This window comes from Bos indicus x Bos taurus, chromosome 19 (genome assembly GCF_003369695.1).
Source record: "Bos indicus x Bos taurus breed Angus x Brahman F1 hybrid chromosome 19, Bos_hybrid_MaternalHap_v2.0, whole genome shotgun sequence".
NCBI classification, from domain to species: domain Eukaryota; kingdom Metazoa; phylum Chordata; class Mammalia; order Artiodactyla; family Bovidae; genus Bos; species Bos indicus x Bos taurus.
This window is the reverse complement of record NC_040094.1, coordinates 62,749,537-62,768,886: the sequence shown is the minus strand read 5'-3', so window position 1 is coordinate 62,768,886 and position 19,350 is coordinate 62,749,537. Positions and strand designations below refer to the sequence as shown.

The window sequence follows — 19,350 nt, the reverse complement described above, 5'->3', positions numbered from 1 at the left end:
CCACCAGGCCCCTCTGTCCATGGGATTCTCCAGGCAAGAACACTGGAGTGGGTTGCCATTTCCTCCCCCAGGGGATCTTTCCAACCCAGGTCTGCACTGCAAGCCGATTTTTTTTTTTACCATCTGAGCCACCAGGGAAGCCCAAAATATATATGCATATTGATATGTATATGTGTATTTTCTTTAAAGGCTCATCTTACTTGTAAACACAGACTGCTAAGTCACTGTGAAAAAGTCAGTAAACACCTTTGGTCCCAATTCCTTCACTCCTGCTCCCAAGAGTAAGATGAACATCAGAAAATATGCAGACTTGCCAAGGTCGACTTGTTACTGACCCAAAGCTGCTCCCTTCACGAATACAGCATCTTTCCCGAATACAGCATCTTTCCAAGGGACCGGAAACGATCAGTCCTCTTTTCTCTCACTGTGCTCAGAGCAAAGTAAATCCCAAGAAGGGAAGCGGGATGCTACCCAGGCGAGTGTCAGTGTGTTTGAAGAGGAAGATCAGCAGTGACTACACAGGGACCCCTCGGGATTATCCAGGCAAACCCCGACTCCTGTCTGTGAGCTGCTAAGACCCCAGGATGCATCAGGATCCCAGAGTACCTTTGGGAATGTGGGTAGAGATGAGACTGCTGGGCCAGTGTTTGTAACGGGCCTGGCACTTCAGGACAGGCACAGAGAGAAGTGTCTAGACTCTCCGGATAGATGATCGCAGCCAGCGAGGGCGTGAATGAGACAGTCCCTCTCATGAGAACGTACCAGGCCTCTGACCCTCATGGCTGAGATGGAGAAGCCCGCTCATTACCCATCGCTGTGCCTGCAGCCTCAGGGCAGGCCTGGGGTCCGATGGCCCCCACGAGTCCTCCTGCCGTCTCTGCACAATTTTGGGGGCTGCTTCAAAATCACTAGGGCCTGACGAGCATTCCAGGGAACCTCTTTCAGTGACGGACACTCCCACTCGTATATAAATAAGAAGCCCCAATGCAATTTAAAGCAGCTTCCACTCATCTGGTGCTGATGCGGGAGACGGGACGACTGGCTCCTCCCAGGCTCCCTTGGCATTGCCTAAGCAGACAGGCATCCCATTCTGTCGCTAATTCTTAAGCATCTCCAGTTTTTTGTTTTTTACTCCGAATGATGTATCAAATAACAGGTACACCAAATAACATGGGGTACCTTTAATTTGATACAGGTTTTCTTTGGCAAGAGATCACCTCTGAATGCCAATATCCAAGGTAACCCGGTTCTGTAAATATAAGAGGTTTCCAGGTCTGCTCTGGTTACAGCTGAGAGTCTCATAATCCAATCATTTTTTACAGCAGCCCCAGACTTCTCTAACTGCTGAAGTGGGATCTGATGACGTGTAGGAAGGTCCCATAAACCACTGCGTCTGACCTGCTCTGGGTTCCAAGGATGCAACTTTAGGACCCAGATGCCAAGTTTTGGGGGACAGAAAAGCTCCCTCTGTAGTGAGGAGGGGCAAGAGAACCCCCAAAGCAAAACAACTGCCCTACTGGGAAGCATCGAGCCAACAAATGTTTTTAAGCGCACAGTTTTAACGACGACTGCTTTCTACCCCTGAAATGCCAACTTCACTTGCTGGCACTGTGTGCGACGAGCTATAAAAAGCCAGAAATGTCCGTCTCACGCAGCACCCCGTGGAGCCTTTTGGGAAATGACGAATGTGGCCTTTCAGCCCCTGCACGAAGGGCCCGTGGCAGCTTTTTGTTTTGTATTTTTTGGCTGTAACATGTGGCATATGAGATCTTAATTCCTCGAACAGAGATCACACCTGCACCAGTGTGAGAAGTGTGGAGTCTTAACCACTGGCCCACCAGGGAGGCCCCCTCCCTTTCTTTCCTCTGCTTAGACTGTCCTACAGATCTATGCAAGAGAGAAGCCAGACTCCCCCTCCATCCTCTTGCAAATGTAATCCACCTGGCATGAAATCAGCACCGAGAGAAAACACTGGTCCCCAAGACCTGTGCCCCAGCGGCTGCCTCTCTCTGCCTCCAGGAGGAACGGTCAGGGAGCCCCCCACGTTTAGGCCTAAACACTGCTTCCATCTCGAGATGATTCCAAGCTGACCGTCCCGGCTGCTCTCTAACTAAAGCTCACTAGAGGGGCTCTCTGCTACCCGGAACAGAAGCTTGAAGGCTCAGAACCAGGGGGACAAGCTTCTCCTCTCCCCAAGCTTCTCCTCTCCCCAAGACGTGCGAAGGAGCCCTGCCCAGCGCCCAGCCCAGCCTGGGGCCGCCTCTGCCGGCAGGGCTGAAGCAGGGGCTGGGTGGCGGGCTGGGCTAGAGGGGTCGGGGGTGGGGGAGGTCCCCGCTGACAAGTGGCTCTGCAGGGTCTGTCTGTCAGAGAAGAGGGGCCGAGGGCCCCGTCCTGTCAGAGCATCACCTGTAGCACGAGGGCGCCAACGTTCTGCTAGGACATGAGGCACCTCGGGAAAAGGAGTTGAGCTGTGAAAACACAGCTAAAGAAGCGGAACTGAGGCCCCGGTCTCTGAACGGGGGAGGCCGCGAGACCGCCTGGGAGAGAACGCGCCGTCCTAACACGCGGGTGGGCTAGTCTGGGCGGAGGCCCACCGCACGCTAAACCCCGCTGGCCTCCCGGGTGTTCGGGCAGGATTAGGTGGTGCGGAGCAGAAAAGGGGAAAGAGGCTCCGCCCGGGCGGAGGGGAGGGCCCTTCCAGGCACAGGGACCGAGCTCTAGGGGCCTCCGGTGCTCACAGGAGGGAACTCGTTCTCGTCGTCCAGACAAACCGGTCCCGTTGCAAACTCGTGTTCGGGAATGACCTCCCCGCGGAGCGCCCCGCCGTCCTCGGAGTAACCTGCAGAACGGCAGTGCGGTGTGAGAAACGCTGGGGGCGCTGATCTCAGGCCTAGGTCGCGGGCCCACCCACCCGGCACGGTGACCACCCAGTAACCCGCGGGCCCACCCGGCACGGTGACCACGCAGGCCCCCTGGGCCCGCTCACCCGGCTCGGTGACCACCCAGGCCCCCCGGGCCCGCTCACCCGGCACGGTGGAGGCTGCGGACGCGCTTGGCCTGGCTACCGTCGCGGCGTAAGACTGAGGTAAGGGCGGTCTGAGGTCATTTTCTTTATTCTCTTCGCTGGTTCCTGAGCCAAGCAAGCTACCGGCAGCGATGGAGGGGGCAGGGAGAGACGAGTGATCACCTCCCGCCCAGGACACCTCCCGAGGAAGAGCCGGGGAGGCCGGGCCTGGCCCCGGGTTCAGGCGCAGCCCCGCGTCGGTTCCCCGGACCAGCACGCCCTCCGACGGCCGGGTCAGTCGTGAACGTCCCATCCCTGGTTCCGGGACCTGCGCCCACCTGTGCGGTCCAGGCGGGGATGCGCAGGCCGGCTCTCCAGGGGGCCCAGGCCAGGGGCGTCCTGCCCGCAGACGGCAGGAGAGGTCTCCGTTCAGTTTGGCAAACACGTCCCAGGGACCCCGGGGAAGGAGGGGCCGGCAGGGATAGCCCGGCATGCCTGCTGCTGAGCCAACGGGAGCCCGACACCCAGCGGGGGCCCCCGCCCCCGCACTCCGGGCCCCCACCGCACCCTGCCCCCGCACCCCGGGCTCCCCGCACCCCGGGGCCCCGCCCCCAGCGCCCCCCAGCACCCCGGCGCCCCCTCTGCACCCGCACCCTTGCATCCTCTCGCACCGCACACACCTGCACCTCACACCCCAGCGCCACCCCCGCACCCAGGGGCCCTGCACCCCACCCCCGCACCCTGGCGCCCCCCCGCCCCCGCCACCCCACACCCCGGCGGCTCCCCCTGCACCACACCCCCGCACCTCGCGCACCCCGTGCCCCCTCTGCTCTGGGCTCAGGGGACGCAACAGCGAGTCCTGAAAGCCCGGCTTTCTGACAACTGGCCTCTTCACCTGTGGGTCTTGATTAGGACACAGTCTCCTCCGTCCTGAGGGTCCAGGTTGTAGACGTAAAGGTGCCCACTGGACGAGACGACCAGGAGCCGCGGCAGCTTCTGGATCCTGAGGGCCGAGAAGACACGCGCTGCGGTGCCCACGTGCGTGTGTGGGCTCAGACCCGTTTCCAGGGGCCAAGCCCCGCCCCCCGCGGCCCCCCCCGCCCCCTCCCCCCCCACCGCCCCCTCCTGCCCCCTCCCCCCCGCCGCCCCACGCCTACGCCTCCCCAGCGCCGGGTCCCGCCCTCCACACGCCCGAGGCCCGATGGCCGGGAGCCTGGGTTTCTGGGGATCTCCTTGCGGTGTGTCCTACTGATCTCCCTTGACGATGGCTCCTTGTCTTTGAATGTAACTGTGTGGATGAGACATAAGGTCGCTCCTGAACCCTGCACAGCAGGCCGAGTGGGATGCTGCCTCTATCTTTAACAGCGAAGGAAACGGTGGGAAACTGGTCCCCAGCTTTACGGGCTCAGTTCAGTTCAATTCAGTCGCTCAGTCCTGTCCGACTCTTTGCGACCCCATGAATCGCAGCACGCCAGGATTCCCTGTCCATCACCAACTCCCGGAGTTTACCCAAACCCATGTCCATTGAGTTGGTGATGCCATCCAGCCATCTCATCCTCTGTTGTCCCCTTCTCCTCCTGACCCCAATACCTCCCAGCATCAGGGTCTTTTCCAATGAGTCAACTCTTCACATGAGGTGGCCAAAGTATTTGAGTTTCAGCTTTAGCATCAGTCCTTCCAATGAACACCCAGGACTGATCTCCTTTAGGATGGACTGGTTGGATCTCCTTGGAGTTCAAGGGACTCTCAAGAGTCTTCTCCAACACCACAGTTCAAAAGCATCAATTCTTCAGCGCTCAGCTTTCTTCACAGTCCAACTCTCACATCCATACATGACCACTGGAAAAACCATAGCCTTGACTAGACGGACCTTTGTTGGCAAAGGAATGACTCTGCTTTTGAATATGCTATCTAGGTTGGTCATAACTTTCCTTCCAAGGAGTAAGCATCTTAATTTCATGGCTGCAATCACCATCTGTAGTGATTTTGGAGCCCCAAAAAATAAACTCAGCCACTGTTTCCACTGTTTCCCCATCTATTTCCCATGAAGTGATGGGACCAGATGCCATGATCTTAGTTTCTGAATGTTGAGCTTTAAGCCAACTTTTTCACTCTCCTCCTTCACTTTCATCAAGAGGCTTTTTAGTTCTTCACTTTCTGCCATAAGAGTGGTGTCATCTGCATATCTGAGATTATGGACGGGCTAGTTTTACAAAAATCTTTCCAATGTTCAGCTTTAACAGGCGCGCTTAAAGGTCTTAGATAAGACGTCTGTCCACCCCACAGGAGTTTGCACCTGGACTTTGGAACTTTATAAATCCATAAAAATGGGAAACTTCTTCGAGACAGTATCACTGGAATGAGGAGGTTAAAACTTCCGTGCCAGCTTGCAGCTGCCCCCGAGGAGAAGAGACCAAGCAGACGGAGACTGGCTGATGGTGGGGGAGGGGTGCTGGATGGCAAGGTGGTGGGGTGGAGTGGAGGGGCACGGGTTTGCCTTTACTTGCCCTTCCTGGCTCCCTTCTCTAGGCTTTCCCTTAAATACGTTTGCATGTTTGGGGCATCCCACACTTTGGGAAATAAATCAGTGAGGGTTTCTGCCTGGCGGGGGCAGGGGGTGGGGTGTGGGGCTGGACATACGTGGCGAGGGTGCAGATGTTCCTGTGGCCGGAGAAGCCCAGACGCCCGGTGGCGAAGGCCCTGTCCTGGTTCATCATGTCGGACACCTGGGTGGGGAGGTAGCTGGATGCAGCCAGGAACATCTTCCCCATGTAGCCGGTCCAGGTTGAGGGCTCCTCGGGTCGGCTGGGGAGCAAGGTGAGCGAGGGTGAGACCGAGCCCCCCCACCCCCCCAGGCCTCCGCACAGGAAGGGGCCGTGCCCTGCTGTGACATCCTGCCCACGGTGGATGGGGACGTGCCCTGCCAGCCGTGCCCCAAGGGCTCGTGTGTTCCAGGGAGGAGCCCTCGCATGGCAGCTGAGCGGCTCCGGGTGCTGCGGCCTCTCTCCATTCAGGAGGTGGAAACTGATCATGGCTCTGATTTCTAGGCTGCTGGGAGGGGGCTGGGGAGAGGGAGACAGAGTCGGTCCCTGGCCGCTGTAACAAGCCCAGGCCTGTTCTGGGCTCACCCAGAAAAGAACAGGCCGATCTCAGAGTCAGACCTCGAGGCCAGACTGTGTGGGCAGCGAACCCCGGGGCGAGAGGCCTGCGCGGTGTAGCCTTACGGTCCGGAGCCACCTGAGTGGGCGCCAGGATGCTCACAGGTGGGGGAGTCCACGGGGCCTGCTGCGCCCTCTGCAGCCGCCACCTGTGCCCCATCCCGGGGTCTCTGCCAGACAGGAGGGTGGGGGACGGGACGGCTCTGCCGTGAGCCGGCAGTGGACAGGACGCACACCTGCCTCCGTGCCGGGCAGGACAGATGCATACCCGGGGCAACCCGCCGAGGCTGCAGGACGGACAGGGGGACACGGGACGGACGGGGAGACGGGGGACAGACGGGGGGACACGGGACGGACGGGGAGACGGGGGACAGACGGGGGGACGCGGGACAGTCGGGGGCGGGATGAAGGGCGGACGGGGAACGCGGGACAAATGGGGGAACGCGGGACAGACGGGAGCAGGGCGGACGGGGTGGACGCGGGACAGACGGGGGCGGGATGAGGGGCGGACTGGCGGCGGGGGGGGGGCGCGGGACGGGGGGCGGGGTGGACGGGGTGGACGCGAGACAGACGGGAGCGGGATGCGGGGTGGACGGGGGTATGCGGGACGGAAGGGGGGACGCAGGACAGGGGCAGGACGCGGGACGGACAGTGGGGACACGGACAGACGGGGGGAAGCGGCCCCAGCTCAGGGCCCTGGGATTTGCTTCTCGCCATCACCACCTGGACATCCCCTGGCCGTGGGGTCTCGTCCAGAGGCGCCCGGCGCTCCCAGGCCCATGTCCTCCCAGCGTCCTGGCTTCACGGACAGGCCTGCGGTCCCTGGGGCTCTGTGCTGAGGGGCCGGGGTCTACAGAGGCCCCGGCTGCACCCAGGCTCCGCATCTGAGGCGGACGCAACACAGACGTGCGGAGAGAAGACGTGAGCGCGTCCGCAGGGGCGCCCAGCCAGGGGGCCACCGGGAGCACAGCCGGGGTGCTCCTCCCCGGGAGGCGGGGCCTTTGGGTTGCCTGCTCGGAGAACTGAAGCAGCCACACCGCGGGGCGGGCGCACAGCAGGTGCTCTCTCATAATGGGGTCTCTGGGGTTGCAGTGGGCAGGAGGCTTTGGGGGAGTCCCAGGCTGGGCCCTGAGGCAGGTCTGACTCAGAGTCGGGGTGGGGGAGTGGTGGGAAGACAGGTCGGATGCAGAGACAGACGAGCAGCGGGAGTCAGCGCCCCGGTGGACCGGGCAGGGAGGCCTGAGGCAACTAGAGAGGAGTCCCTGTGCTGCCACTGAGCCCAACACGGCCAGAGAAACACAGACACTGTTTTAGATGCCCTGACTGCTGCACGGTGGGCCGCGAGCATGTGCTGCTCCTCGCCATGAAGTCTGTGACACCGACGCGCACGCCCCGGGCTGCAGCCCAGCACAGGCTCTCCCCGCCCAGGGTCAGCCTGGAGCCCTGGAGGCCCAGGCAGGCGCGTGGTGCTGGAGAGGAAGCACTCAGGCAGACCGTGGGGATGCTGCCAGCTCAGATCCAGTCCCAGCAACACAGCGTGTCACACAGCTGTTTTGTTTTTCCCATGTGTGTAATGGTGATGCTCACGCTATCTTGCAGCCTGCTTAGTGTACACTGGCAAGATGTCTAAAAACAGCGTCCATGCCTTCATTTAAAGCATGCCTTGTTGCTATAAGATGCTGACCATCACCTGAGCCCTCAACGAGTCGTACATCCTTTTGCAATCCTCACACCAAAGATCACCGATGACAGCTCACCATGAAAACGGAATAATCACGCCAAAGCTTGAAATATGCTCAGGACAACCGAAATGTGACCCAGAGACAGAAAGCCAGCAGACGCTGGGGGTGGGGAGTCGGCCCGGGTGGCAGAACGGCCACAGATCTTCAGTTTTAAAAGCTCAGCAGGGGCGAAGCAGGTCCACGCTCAAGGCTCTGGCACAAGGCTGGCCTGAGCATGGCCGTATTGACACCGAGAGCCCACCGAGAGCGCTCTGCTGAGTGCTGAGTTGGTTTCCCTCTGAGCCCAGCGCTACGCTACAAGGAACCTGCCAGAGACTTCACACGCACACACGATCGTTGTTGCATCAGGTTCTGCAGACGAGCACACGGGAGTCCAGTCACAGCAGCTCACCTGCCTGCGGCCTCCTGCTTACGGGAGCGCGGCTGCGGGCTCAGGAGGGCAGCCCCTGAGCCCCAGGGGTTGCCCCGAGTCTGCCGCTGACACACTCACCACGTTGGTGGAGACAGCGAGTAACACAGGCTCGCGGCCTTAGCAGAGAAGTCAGGGGGCGCTGGTCAGACCAGGACCCCACTCCTCTCGTTCATCGGTCCCCAGCCTTTTGGGCACCAGGGCCTGGATTCATGGTAGACAGTTCTTCCACGGACTAAGGGGGAGGGGATGGTTTGGGGATGATTCAAGCCCAGGTAGCACTAGTGTGGGTTCGATCCCTGGGTCGGGAAGATGCCCTGGAGGAGAGCATGATAACCCACTCCAGTATTCTGGCCTGGAGAGTCCCATGGACAGAGGAGCCTGGCGGGCTACAGTCCACGGGGTCACACAGAGTCGGACACGACTGAAGCGGCTTAGCATGCACGCACGCAAGCACATCCCACTGATTGTGCACTTCATCTCTGGTTTTACACCGCTGCTGGCCTGACGGGAGGAGCCCGATCCTCGGCCTGCACGTGGGCCCTGCTCTAGTCTCCAGGGGGTTTCCGGTCCTACCTGTTGGCGAGATGCTCCAGCTTGAAGATGTGCACGGTCTCTGTGTTGCTAGAGGCGCAGAGGAACTGCGAGTCCATGCTGAAAGCCAGGGAGCTGATGGTCACGTACCTGCAGACACAGCCACAGGGGGAGGGTGAGCCCGGGAACGAGCGAGGCGAGCGGCCTCCTGCTTGGAATCAGCTTCATAAGAAAAGAGACACATAAACGTATCCCGGAGAGTCCGGGCGCAGGCAGGCCTCGTTGCGTTGGGCTTCACCTCGTGGTGGCTGCAGACTGCGATTTTTACGAACTGGGGGCTCGTGGGGCCCTGCGTGGAGCTTGTCCTCTGGGGCGGTCTTCCCCACAGCATGTGCTCCCTCTGTGTCTCTGGGTCACGTTTCGGTCCCGCTTAACATATTTTAAGCTTTCTCGTGATTATTCTATTTGTCATGGTGATCTGTCATCAGTGGTCCTTGGTGTGACAACTATAAAAGGGTTGACTCGCTGAAGGCTCACGTGATGGTCAGCATTGTTTAACAATGAGGCATATTTTAAACTTCAGGCACGTACACTGGGTTTTAGGGCTTCCCTGGTGGCACTAGTGGTAAAGAACCCGCCTGCCAATGCAGGAGACACAAGAGACTCGGGTTCAATCCCTGGGTCGGGAAGATCCCTTGGAGAAGGGCATGGCAACCCACTCCAGTATTGTTGCCCGGAGAATCCCATGGACAGAGGAGCCTGGTGGCCTACAGTCCTTGGGGCCGTAGAGTCGGACACGACTGAAGCGACTGAGCACGCGCAGACACACACGGTGAACACAGACCTTTTCATCCCTCTCCGGAACTCATAGAGCTTCTGCCCGTCGGGAACGGAGAATACCCGGATGACAGTGCCCTGGAGGAGAGAGCAGGTGGGCGTTTCTTCCTGCAGACCTGCCCCTTTGGAGGGGAGCTCCCTGGATTGGTCTGGACCATCTGACCCCGGAGAGAAAACACGGAGGGCTGTCCACGTGCCGTGTAAGCTGCTCTTGGAAGGTGACTTGAACAGCCTCCGTCTCCCTGTCCTCCCCACCCAAGCCCAAGGCGCTGGCTGCTCCATCCGTCTGCTCTGGCTTCCCAGAACCCCGATCTGTCTGTGAGGACGGGCACGCCGGTTCTTGGTCAGACCGCGAGGCTCTGGGCAGAACTGCTCACGCCCTACACGCGGAGGCCCTGGGTCTGCGGAGATGATAGATGAGGCGGCACACTCGGGGTCGAGGGCCTCCCTCTAAAGTGAGTTCCGAGCGCTGGTGCCACGGTCCCCCCCAGCAGCTCCTTGGCGCCTGGGGCCCTCCGCACCCCTGGCAGAGGGGGGCCCCCAAGGACACGGCCGCGGGCAGCACTCACCTTCTCTGAGGCGCTGGCCAGCCTGGAGCCCGAGGAGTTGAAGGCGATGGCGGCCAGCGTGCCCTCGTGGGCAGCAATGGTGCACACGGGCTTCTGTTGGCGACAGGGCCGGCGGGGTCGATGGCGGGGCGCCGGGGTGCCGTCCACCTCCCGCCCCTCCCCCTTCCTTCCGAGACGCCCTCCCCCCTTTGCCGGGCTGTCCGGGTCTAGGTTCGGCTTCAAGGCCGCTGCGTTTCTGTCCCTTCTCCTGCCCTTGGGGAGACGGTGACCAGCCGTGGGCTGATGCACCTCTGGGGCCCGGCTCCGGGGAGCTCGGTGGGCAGGGGCAGCACAGGCGCAGGCGTCGCAGACCGCACGCGGCCCACAGGACACGCGTCACTCCATTTGACTGCCTCGTGGCGACGTGGACGCGTGGCGACGGGCGCAGAGCGCGTGATGGTCCCGTGCACACCCAGGGCCGCGGCCCTGCCCGCCCCTCACCTCCCGGCTGCAAGCCCGCCGCTCACCCGGAGCTGACCACGCGGCCGCGCGGACTTACCAGGGAGTGTCCATCGTAGAGCACAATCTCGCCTGTGGTCAGGCTCCCGGGGTAGGCCACGTAGGAATTGGAATGGTTGATGGAGAGCGCGCACAGACCTGGAGGAGGAAGCCCAGTGAGCGGCTGGGTCCGCTGGAGCCGGGCGGAGGGTCGGGCCGGGGAGAGCAGCCCCCGAACGGCTGGTTCCCCGGGCCCCGCTGGGGCCCGGCTGAGAGCAGGGACCGCGGGGCGCTGTCCGCACGCTGCAGGGCCGCAGCGCCACCTGCTGGCGAGGGAGGCGCCGGCCCGCACACCCGGACGCGCAGTGACTCTTAGGGCCCCGAGAACTGAGCTCCCAGGGGAGACCTGCTGACCGGACAGCCACCATGTCCAGGCGCAGCTGAGGGATCGGAAGGCAGAATGCTTTCCCTGCTCTTCTCTGAACTGTGCCCCAGGGCCCAGACATGACATCTGCCTCGCTTCCAACTCAGCCTCTGGGCCGTAAGCTCCCCACTGAAATAAAGGTTCCTACTGGGAAGGGATTTCCCAGTAGGAAGAGCCCGCCTGCAGAGCAGGAGACCCGGGTCCAGTCCCCGGGTGGGGAAGAGCCCCTGGAGGAGATGGCAACCACTCCAGTGTTCTTCCCTGGAGAATCCCATGGACAGAGGAGCCTGGTGGGCGGTGGGCTGCAGTCCATGGGGTCACAAAGAGTCGGACTCGACTCAGCGACTCAGCGCCAACAATAACCGCAGCAAAGGGGCAGGTTGCCTTGGCCTTCTGCGGGTGATTAATTCACTTCGGTTGAAGGGGGGAGGCTGGGTGGTGGAGGGGTAGACCTGTTTAGAAATTATTTCTGCGCAAAGGTCCTGCCTTGCTGAGGGGAATGGCCCCCACCCAGGGGAAATTCCCTAGAGGGCGGTGAACCGTTTGTCAGTCATCGGACAAAGTGAAGAAAGGGGACCTTTTGGATTTAAGACGCTTCAGCGATATTTGGAAGCATGAAGACACAATCAAACCACTGAATCAAACCTAAGCCATTTTTGTTTACAAGGGGATTGGAGCAGGGCAAGTTGGGGAGGACCCTAAGGGCATAAACATCGGTTTTGATGAACACAGGTGTTTGTGACAGAAGTGAATTCAGAGAATCCCCAGAACCAAAAGCATCACCATAACAGGAACCTGGAGATCAGACAAGAGAGACATCTTTTTAAATAAAAAAGCTGGCTGATTCTTTGTTACAAGTGAGCCTGTTAAGTGGGTTTCTTATAAAAGCATAAGAGAAACTTTAGATTAGGCTAAAATGGACCTGACCCTAATCTGGGCAGAAGAGCAGAGGTTTTTAAAAAAAGAAAGCAAACGTCGAGAACGGGAACCAAGGTCCTGCCCGGCTCGGGCTTTGCTGGGGACTTGGCCAGTGCTATGTCCTCGTCACCTGCCCCACGGCCGCGGGAGGGACAGACTGAGCCCCGAGCCCTCTCCCGAGGCCCCCTGCAGCCTGCCTGCCTGGTCAGGGACCCCCGGCCTTAGAAGAGACCACCCACACCTTCCCAGTTTTGCTCTGAGAACCCCAATGCTCCATGTTATGTGGGGAATTTGCAATCAAAATGCACTTTCCATAACAGCTAGCCTAAGCAGGCAGAAGGTGTTCTGGCCTCAAGAAAATGGGGAGGGCAGACAGTGAGATCGGTGGCCTGTCTGGTGGATGCCCTCCCAGAGGGGCCCTTAGCAGGGAAGACGCTATGGTTGAACGGGGGCCTCAGCAATGAACCAGAGCAAAGAGTTACGATCTTACAAATGCAGCTGGTAGCTGCCGAAGGGTTCTGAGCACGTGGGTGAAAAAGAAAAAAGCAGTGTTAATCAAAACCACGACGAGATGCCACTTGACACCCACTAGGACATCTCTAATCAAAAAGACAGGCAATTGGAGCCCTCGGACAGCTGCTGGGAGTGTAACGCAGCACGGAGTGGGGCTCTGGAAAACAGCCTGGCAACGCCTCAGAAGGTTAACAGAGGATGATTATATAACCCCCAGCTTCCACTCAAGAGAAATTAAAATGTGCAGCCTCATAGAAACTTACACACGAGCGTTCACAGCAGCGTGATTCATCACAGTCAAAATGCGGAAGCAGTCCAAGTGTCCATCGACTGATGAACCCACAGATTGAGCCTGGTATCTTCTTACGGTAAATGGTATCAGAGACAAGAAACGAAGCCCTGATTACACATGACGTGGATGAGCCTGGAAGATTCCGTGCTGAGTGCAAGAGGCCTGTTCACAAAGACCAGATGCTGAATGACTGCACTGAATTCCACTTACACGGACTGTCCAGAAATAGATAAGTCTACGGAGACAGAAAGATGGTCAGGGGCGCCTAGGACAGGGCACAAGCGGGTGACGGCCATGAGCTAATGGATTCTGGAGGGGACTGATGAGAACGTTCTAATGCTGACTGCAGCGATGGTTACAACTCTCTGCATGTGAAAGCTACTGAACTGTTTGCTTTAAATGGGTGAATGATGTGGCATTTGAAGGCACATGTGAAGCTCTTGGGAAGCTGTTCTAGGAGCATCTGGCTGAGAGAGGCGGCAGATGTGGGTCCAAGACCTGGTGTACTGTCCACCGTGTGACTTGGGCTGGGTTATCCCTGCCCTTTCCAGGGTTGATTCCGACCTCTGAGATGAACGAGTCAGGGAGCTGTGGGTATCCAGCCTTTTTTCTAGCTTTACTGTTCCAAGAATCCCAGTTTTCATTAACCTACTTCCTCCACTAAAAATATCGAGGCCCATCTCTGGCAGGGATGGCTGAGAGGCCTCTGAGCAGAAAGACTTGGACAGACCCTTCAGAGTCTGTTTCTCTTTTTAACTGAGGTGTAATCGACATAGAACATTACATGTTTCAGGAGTCCCACACGATGATATGATACTTATATTACAAAATCATCACCATGATAAGTCCAGTTAACATCCTTCACCACACACAGTTACAAACATTTGTTTTCTGTGATGAGAACTTTGATGGTCTACTCTCTCAGTAACTTTCAAACATGTAGTGCAGGATTATTAACTATCGTTTCCACATCGAAGGGAACACCCCCCATGATTTATTTATTTTTTAACTGGAAGTTAGTATCTTTTGACCCTGTTCACCGATTTCACATCCTCCTTTCCCGAGCCTCTGTACACCAACCTGTACCTGTGAGTCTGTGTCTACGAGTCTGTCTATGAGCTTGTTTGTTTTGTTTGAAAAGGCTGCACGTAGGTGAGATCTTACGGTATTAGTCTTCTGCCTGACTGAATTCACTTAGCATGATGCCCTCAAGCTCCATCCATGTCATTGCACTGGCAGGACCTCGTTTTTTCATGGCTGGTTAGATTCCATTATGGAGAAGGCAGTGGCACCCACTCCAGTGCTCTTGCCTGGAGAATCCCAGGGACGGGGGAGCCTGGTGGGCTGCCGTCTATTGGGTCACACAGAGTCGGACACGACTGAAGCGACTTAGCAGCAGTAGCAGCAGCAGATTCCACTGCATCTATGCCCCACACCTCTTTATCTGTTCATCCACCAATGGACGCTGAGGTGTCCCCATGTCTTGGCTGTTGTAAATAATGCTGCTGTGAACATATGCCTGCAGATACCTTTTGAGTTAGTGTTTCCATTTTCCTTGGATAAATAAACAGACGTGGGATTACTTAGTCATAAGGTAGCTCTAGTTCTAGTTTTTAGAGGACTCTGCATGCTCTTCTCCACAATGGCTGCACGAATTCACACTCCCACCAACCGTGCAAGAGGGCCCCCTTTTCTCCACAGCCGCGCCAACACCTGTTATCTCGTCTTTTCATAAGAGCCATTCTGATAGTGTGAGGTGAACTTCAGAGTTTTATATAAAAATGTAAGCTTCCCAGAAAGGAAGGAAGCTTGAACTTCTTCAGCTAACACGGAACTTTCTGTAACACCTCGTGGAGAGGGAGCAGACACTGGATTCTGACAAGGAGGGGCCAAGGATGGTGGCGAGGGCAGGTAGCCCTCGGTGACCACGAACCAACCCACCTGCCTCTGGCCTGCCCCTCGGCCAGCCCACCTGAACTTAGCCCAGCAGCCTGCACGCTGACCCCCGAAGACTTCAGGAAGGTCCCTGGAAATGCTGAATGCGAGCCGCTTTGTTTGTGTGTGGTCTAGGTCTCAGAAACTGGATGTTGCTACAGGTTTAGGGATTCCTGTTCTGTCACAGGCACCCCCTGGAAACTTTGGTAGGAAGGGAAATGTGCCTTTTCTTTGATATTATTTTATAAGAGAAAAGGGATAGTATAAAAAATTTGTAGAGCCTAGAAATTATAAAGGAAGAGAAGAGAAAGTACACCTAATTCTACAACCCAGAGGCTTCTCACCGTGCTCAATATTTCAGTATATTTTCTTTTGACTTAAAATATATATATATATATATATATATATATATCAGATCAAATCATATCAGTCGCTCAGTCATGTCTGACTCTTTGCGACCCCATGAATTGCAGCACGCCAGGCCTCCCTGTCCATCACCAACTCCCAGAGTTCACTCAGACTCACGTCCATCGAGTCAGTGATGCCATCCAGCCATCTCATCCTCTGCCATCCCCTTCTCCTCTTGCCCCCAATCCCTCCCAGCATCAGGGTCTTCTCCAATGAGTCAATTCTTCGCATGACGTGGCTAAAGTACTGGAGTTTCAGCTTTAGCATCATTCCTTCCAAAGAAATCCCAGGGCTGATCTCCTTCAGAATGGACTGGTTGGATCTCCTTGCAGTCCAAGGGACACTCAAGAGTCTTCTCCAACACCACAGTTCAAAAGCATCAATTCTTCAGCGCTCAGCTTTCTTCACAGTCCAACTCTCACATCCATACATGACCACAGGAAAAACCATAGCCTTGACTAGACGGACCTTTGTTGGCAAAGGAATGTCTCTGCTTTTGAATATGCTATCTAGGTTGGTCATAACTTTCCTTCCAAGGAGTAAGTGTCTCTTAATTTCATGGCTGCAGTCACCATCTGCAGTGATTTTGGAGCCCAGAAAAATAAAGTCTGACACTGTTTCCCCATCTATTTCCCATGAAGTGATGGGACCGGATGCCATGATCTTCGTTTTCTGAATGTTGAGCTTTAAGCCAACTTTTTCACTCTCCACTTTCACTTTCATCAAGAGGCTTTTGAGTTCTTCTTCACTATCTGCCATAAGGGTGGTGTCATCTGCATATCTGAGGTTATTGATATTTCTCCCGGCAATCTTGATTCCAACTTGTGTTTCTTCCAGTCCAGCGTTTCTCATGATGTACTCTGCATATAAGTTAAATAAACAGGGTGACAATATACAGCCTTGACGTACTCCTTTTCCTATTTGGAACCAGTCTGTTGTTCCATGTCCAGTTCTAACTGTTGCTTCCTGACCTGCATACAAGTTTCTCAAGAGGCAGATCAGGTGGTCTGGTATTCCCATCTCTTGAAGAATTTTCCACAGTTGATTGTGATCCACACAGTCAAAGGCTTTGGCATAGTCAAGAAAGCAGAAATAGATGCTTTTCTGGAACTCTCTTGCTTTTTCCATGATCCAGCAGATGTTGGCAATTTGATCTCTGGTTCCTCTGCCTTTTCTAAAACCAGCTTGAACATCAGGAAGTTCACAGTTCACATATTGCTGAAGCCTGGCTTGGAGAATTTTGAGCATTACTTTACTAGCGTGTGAGATGAGTGCAATTGTGCGTAGTTTGAGCATTCTTTGGCATTGCCTTTCTTTGGGATTGGAATGAAAACTGACGTTTTCCAGTCCTGTGGCCACTGCTGAGTTTTCCAAATTTGCTGGCATATTGAGTGCAGCACTTTCACAGCATCATCTTTCAGGATTTGGAACAGCTCAACTAGAATTCCATCACCTCCACTAGCTTTGTTCGTAGTGATGCTTTCTAAGGCCCACTTGACTTCACATTCCAGGATGTCTGGCTCTAGGTGAGTGATCACACCATCGTGATTATCTGGGTCATGAAGATCTTTTTTTGTACAGTTCTTCTGTGTATTCTTGCCATCTCTTCTTAATATCTTCTGCTTCTGTTAGGTCTATACCATTTCTGTCCTTTATCGAGCCCATCTTTGCATGAAATGTTCCTTTGGTATCTCTGATTTTCTTGAAGAGATCCCTAGTCTTTCCCATTCTGTTGTTTTTCTCTATTTCTTTGCAGTGATCGCTGAAGAAGCCTTTCTTATCTCTTCTTGCTATTCTTTGGAACTCTGCATATTTGGGTTTTTATGTGGTTTTGGGACTTTAGGCTTGACACACATTTTCATAGATCACGGTCAGCTATAATTCCACCAGAATGGTCTGGCTGTGAGCCTTCTGCAGCTGGAGAAGAAATGCCTGCTTTTCATTCAAGAACCACTGGCATCATCAGCTGCAATGAGAAGGAGGTCCTGTGATTCTAAGTCATTCTTCACTTGGTATTTACAGCTGTTGTTGTTTAGTTGCTAAGTCATGTCCAACTCTTTGAGACCCCGTGGACTGTAGCCCGCCAGGCTCCTCTGTCCATGGGATTTCCCAGGCAAGAATACTGGAGTGGGTTGCCATTCCCTTCTCCAGGGGATCTTCCAGACTCAGGGCTCGAACCTACGTCTCCTGCAGCGGCAGAAGGATTCTTGACCGCTGAGCCACGAGGGAAGCCCCAGTATTTAGAGTATTATACGTCAAACTTCAAGCAAGTTAACAGTTGTTTATAAAGTGCAGCTGCGTCTGGGTTGATTAATGGGATATGCTTTCCAGTTTTTAAAAAGAGAAAGGAGAGAAGGCATGTCTGGACTCCCAGGTGCTCTGTGCTCGGACCCCACCTGTGGTCCGTCTTCGAAAGAGCTCTCACTGGGGAGCAGCCACCCTACCCGGTTACCCACACCGCCGTGGGGTGCAGGCTGCTCCCCAAATATTCCCTGAAAGCCTGTGAAGCCAACAGTGTCCCCATATTCGGCGGCTGGTGGATTTTTATGGAGATTTCCACGCTCAGCCACTCAGGGCGTAGACTGCTGTGCTGCCAGGAAATTAGCTTGGACTCCATGGGGCAGACCCTTTGGAGGAAGCGGCTGGCCGCCTCTGACACAGGAGGGGCGGGCACCACACGGACGGACAGAAGGAAGGAAATTCACAGCCTCAGCGTGCTGGGCGGGAAGTGGTGGCAGGACGCAAAATGTCCTGTGCCTGAGTGCCCCAAAGCAAAGACACTCAGTCTGTGTGCCTGAGCCTGTTGGCCACGCGGTCCCATCTCCTTCCTGAACCCATGAAATTCATCAGATCCAGAGCCCCAGTTTCCACCTCACAGGTTTTCGTGCAGAAAATCAACAAGAGGCTGGGAACAGACAAAGGAGACTCCTGGCCTCTGATCTTATACTGGTGGTTTCTGCCGCCTCACAGGGTCTGCTGGGGGCTCCTGGGTGACGCACGGTCTTCTCCTTGCAGGGGAGCTCTGACCGTCCGGAGGCTGCTGTCCTGATGAGCCTTGAGGAGCCCTGCCCATAATATCTCCACGAAGGGCTTTTCAACTGAGGTAGAAACACAGCTGGCAAGAAGTCCCGGGGCATGAGACACAGGGCCCTTGTCTCAGGCGGGGGCTCACCTGTGGGGTTTGCGGGAATATCCAGGATGGTTTTCAGAAGCTTCATGTCCTTGATGTTGTGAATGTAAATGGACTCCTCCAGGCAGACCAGCAGCCTCTGAAATCACACGGACCATCGGTTACTAGGGATGGAGAAACACCTGGCCCTCTGAACTCACCCCTCCATCCTGTGGGTCCTAACTTGATTCTGAGCCTAAATGTGCAGGAATTGTGGCCATCGGTTTGAAGATTACCTTACGGACGTGTGCCCACTTTTCCATCACCATCCGTTGGACAGAAGTGCAAAGTGCAGGATTTGGGGAAATTTCATTTAGAAATTGAGATTTCTTTCTTTTTTTCTTGTACTTTGCATGTTCAGTCACTAAGTCATGTCTGACTCTTTGCGACCCCATGGACTGTGGCCCGCCAGGCTCCTCTGTCCATGGGATTCTCCAGGCCAGAATACTGGAGTGGGTTGCCATGCCCTCCTCCGGGGGATCTTCCCGACCCAGGGATCGAACTCGTGTCTCCTGTACTGCAGGCGGATTGTTTCCCATCTGGGAAGGGGCTTTCAGCCTGGGGGCTCCTGCCTCCAGCAGCCCCTGCTCCCCACTCCTGCAGCCTCAGCTTCCTCCAGACCATTGCTTCTTAGGCCCTGATGAGCACCGAGCGTCCCAGGGGCAAAGCCTGGAGACGCTGGTTCAGGGGTTTTTAACACGGACCCTGGGAGTGAGGACCACCACTCCCGGTCCAAACCGTTCATCCCGGGAACAACGCTTGGGAAGGAAGGACCTAAAATTACTCTGAGAAGCAGCAGGCTCTCCTTCTGAGAAAGCCTGATGTTCTCTTCTTCTAGTAAGACTTTCCCCACTCAGAACTTCTCAGGAGACTGCCACTTGAACCAAGCAGGAAAATAACACTGAAACACCTCTCTCAGTTTTATCTGAGGCTCTGCGACCACAGTGCTGGATGCCCAGAG

At 56.1% G+C, this 19,350-nt stretch overlaps 1 protein-coding gene across 3 annotated transcripts in view; it reads right to left on the bottom strand.

The window, feature by feature from the left end:
• The window catches only part of WIPI1 (WD repeat domain, phosphoinositide interacting 1), a 30,104-nt gene that overhangs the window by 749 nt on the left and 10,005 nt on the right, over positions 1–19,350 (bottom strand). For all 3 annotated transcript variants that reach the window (XM_027519186.1, XM_027519188.1, XM_027519187.1), the window contains 9 exons: positions 18,393–18,489; positions 10,792–10,889; positions 10,254–10,346; positions 9,692–9,762; positions 8,890–8,997; positions 5,645–5,809; positions 3,900–4,007; positions 3,026–3,144; positions 2,739–2,839 (listed from right to left, as the gene is read on the bottom strand). In XM_027519186.1, coding sequence (XP_027374987.1) covers positions 2,739–2,839; positions 3,026–3,144; positions 3,900–4,007; positions 5,645–5,809; positions 8,890–8,997; positions 9,692–9,762; positions 10,254–10,346; positions 10,792–10,889; positions 18,393–18,489 — 960 coding nt within the window. The remainder of the gene's footprint in view (positions 1–2,738; positions 2,840–3,025; positions 3,145–3,899; positions 4,008–5,644; positions 5,810–8,889; positions 8,998–9,691; positions 9,763–10,253; positions 10,347–10,791; positions 10,890–18,392; positions 18,490–19,350) is intronic.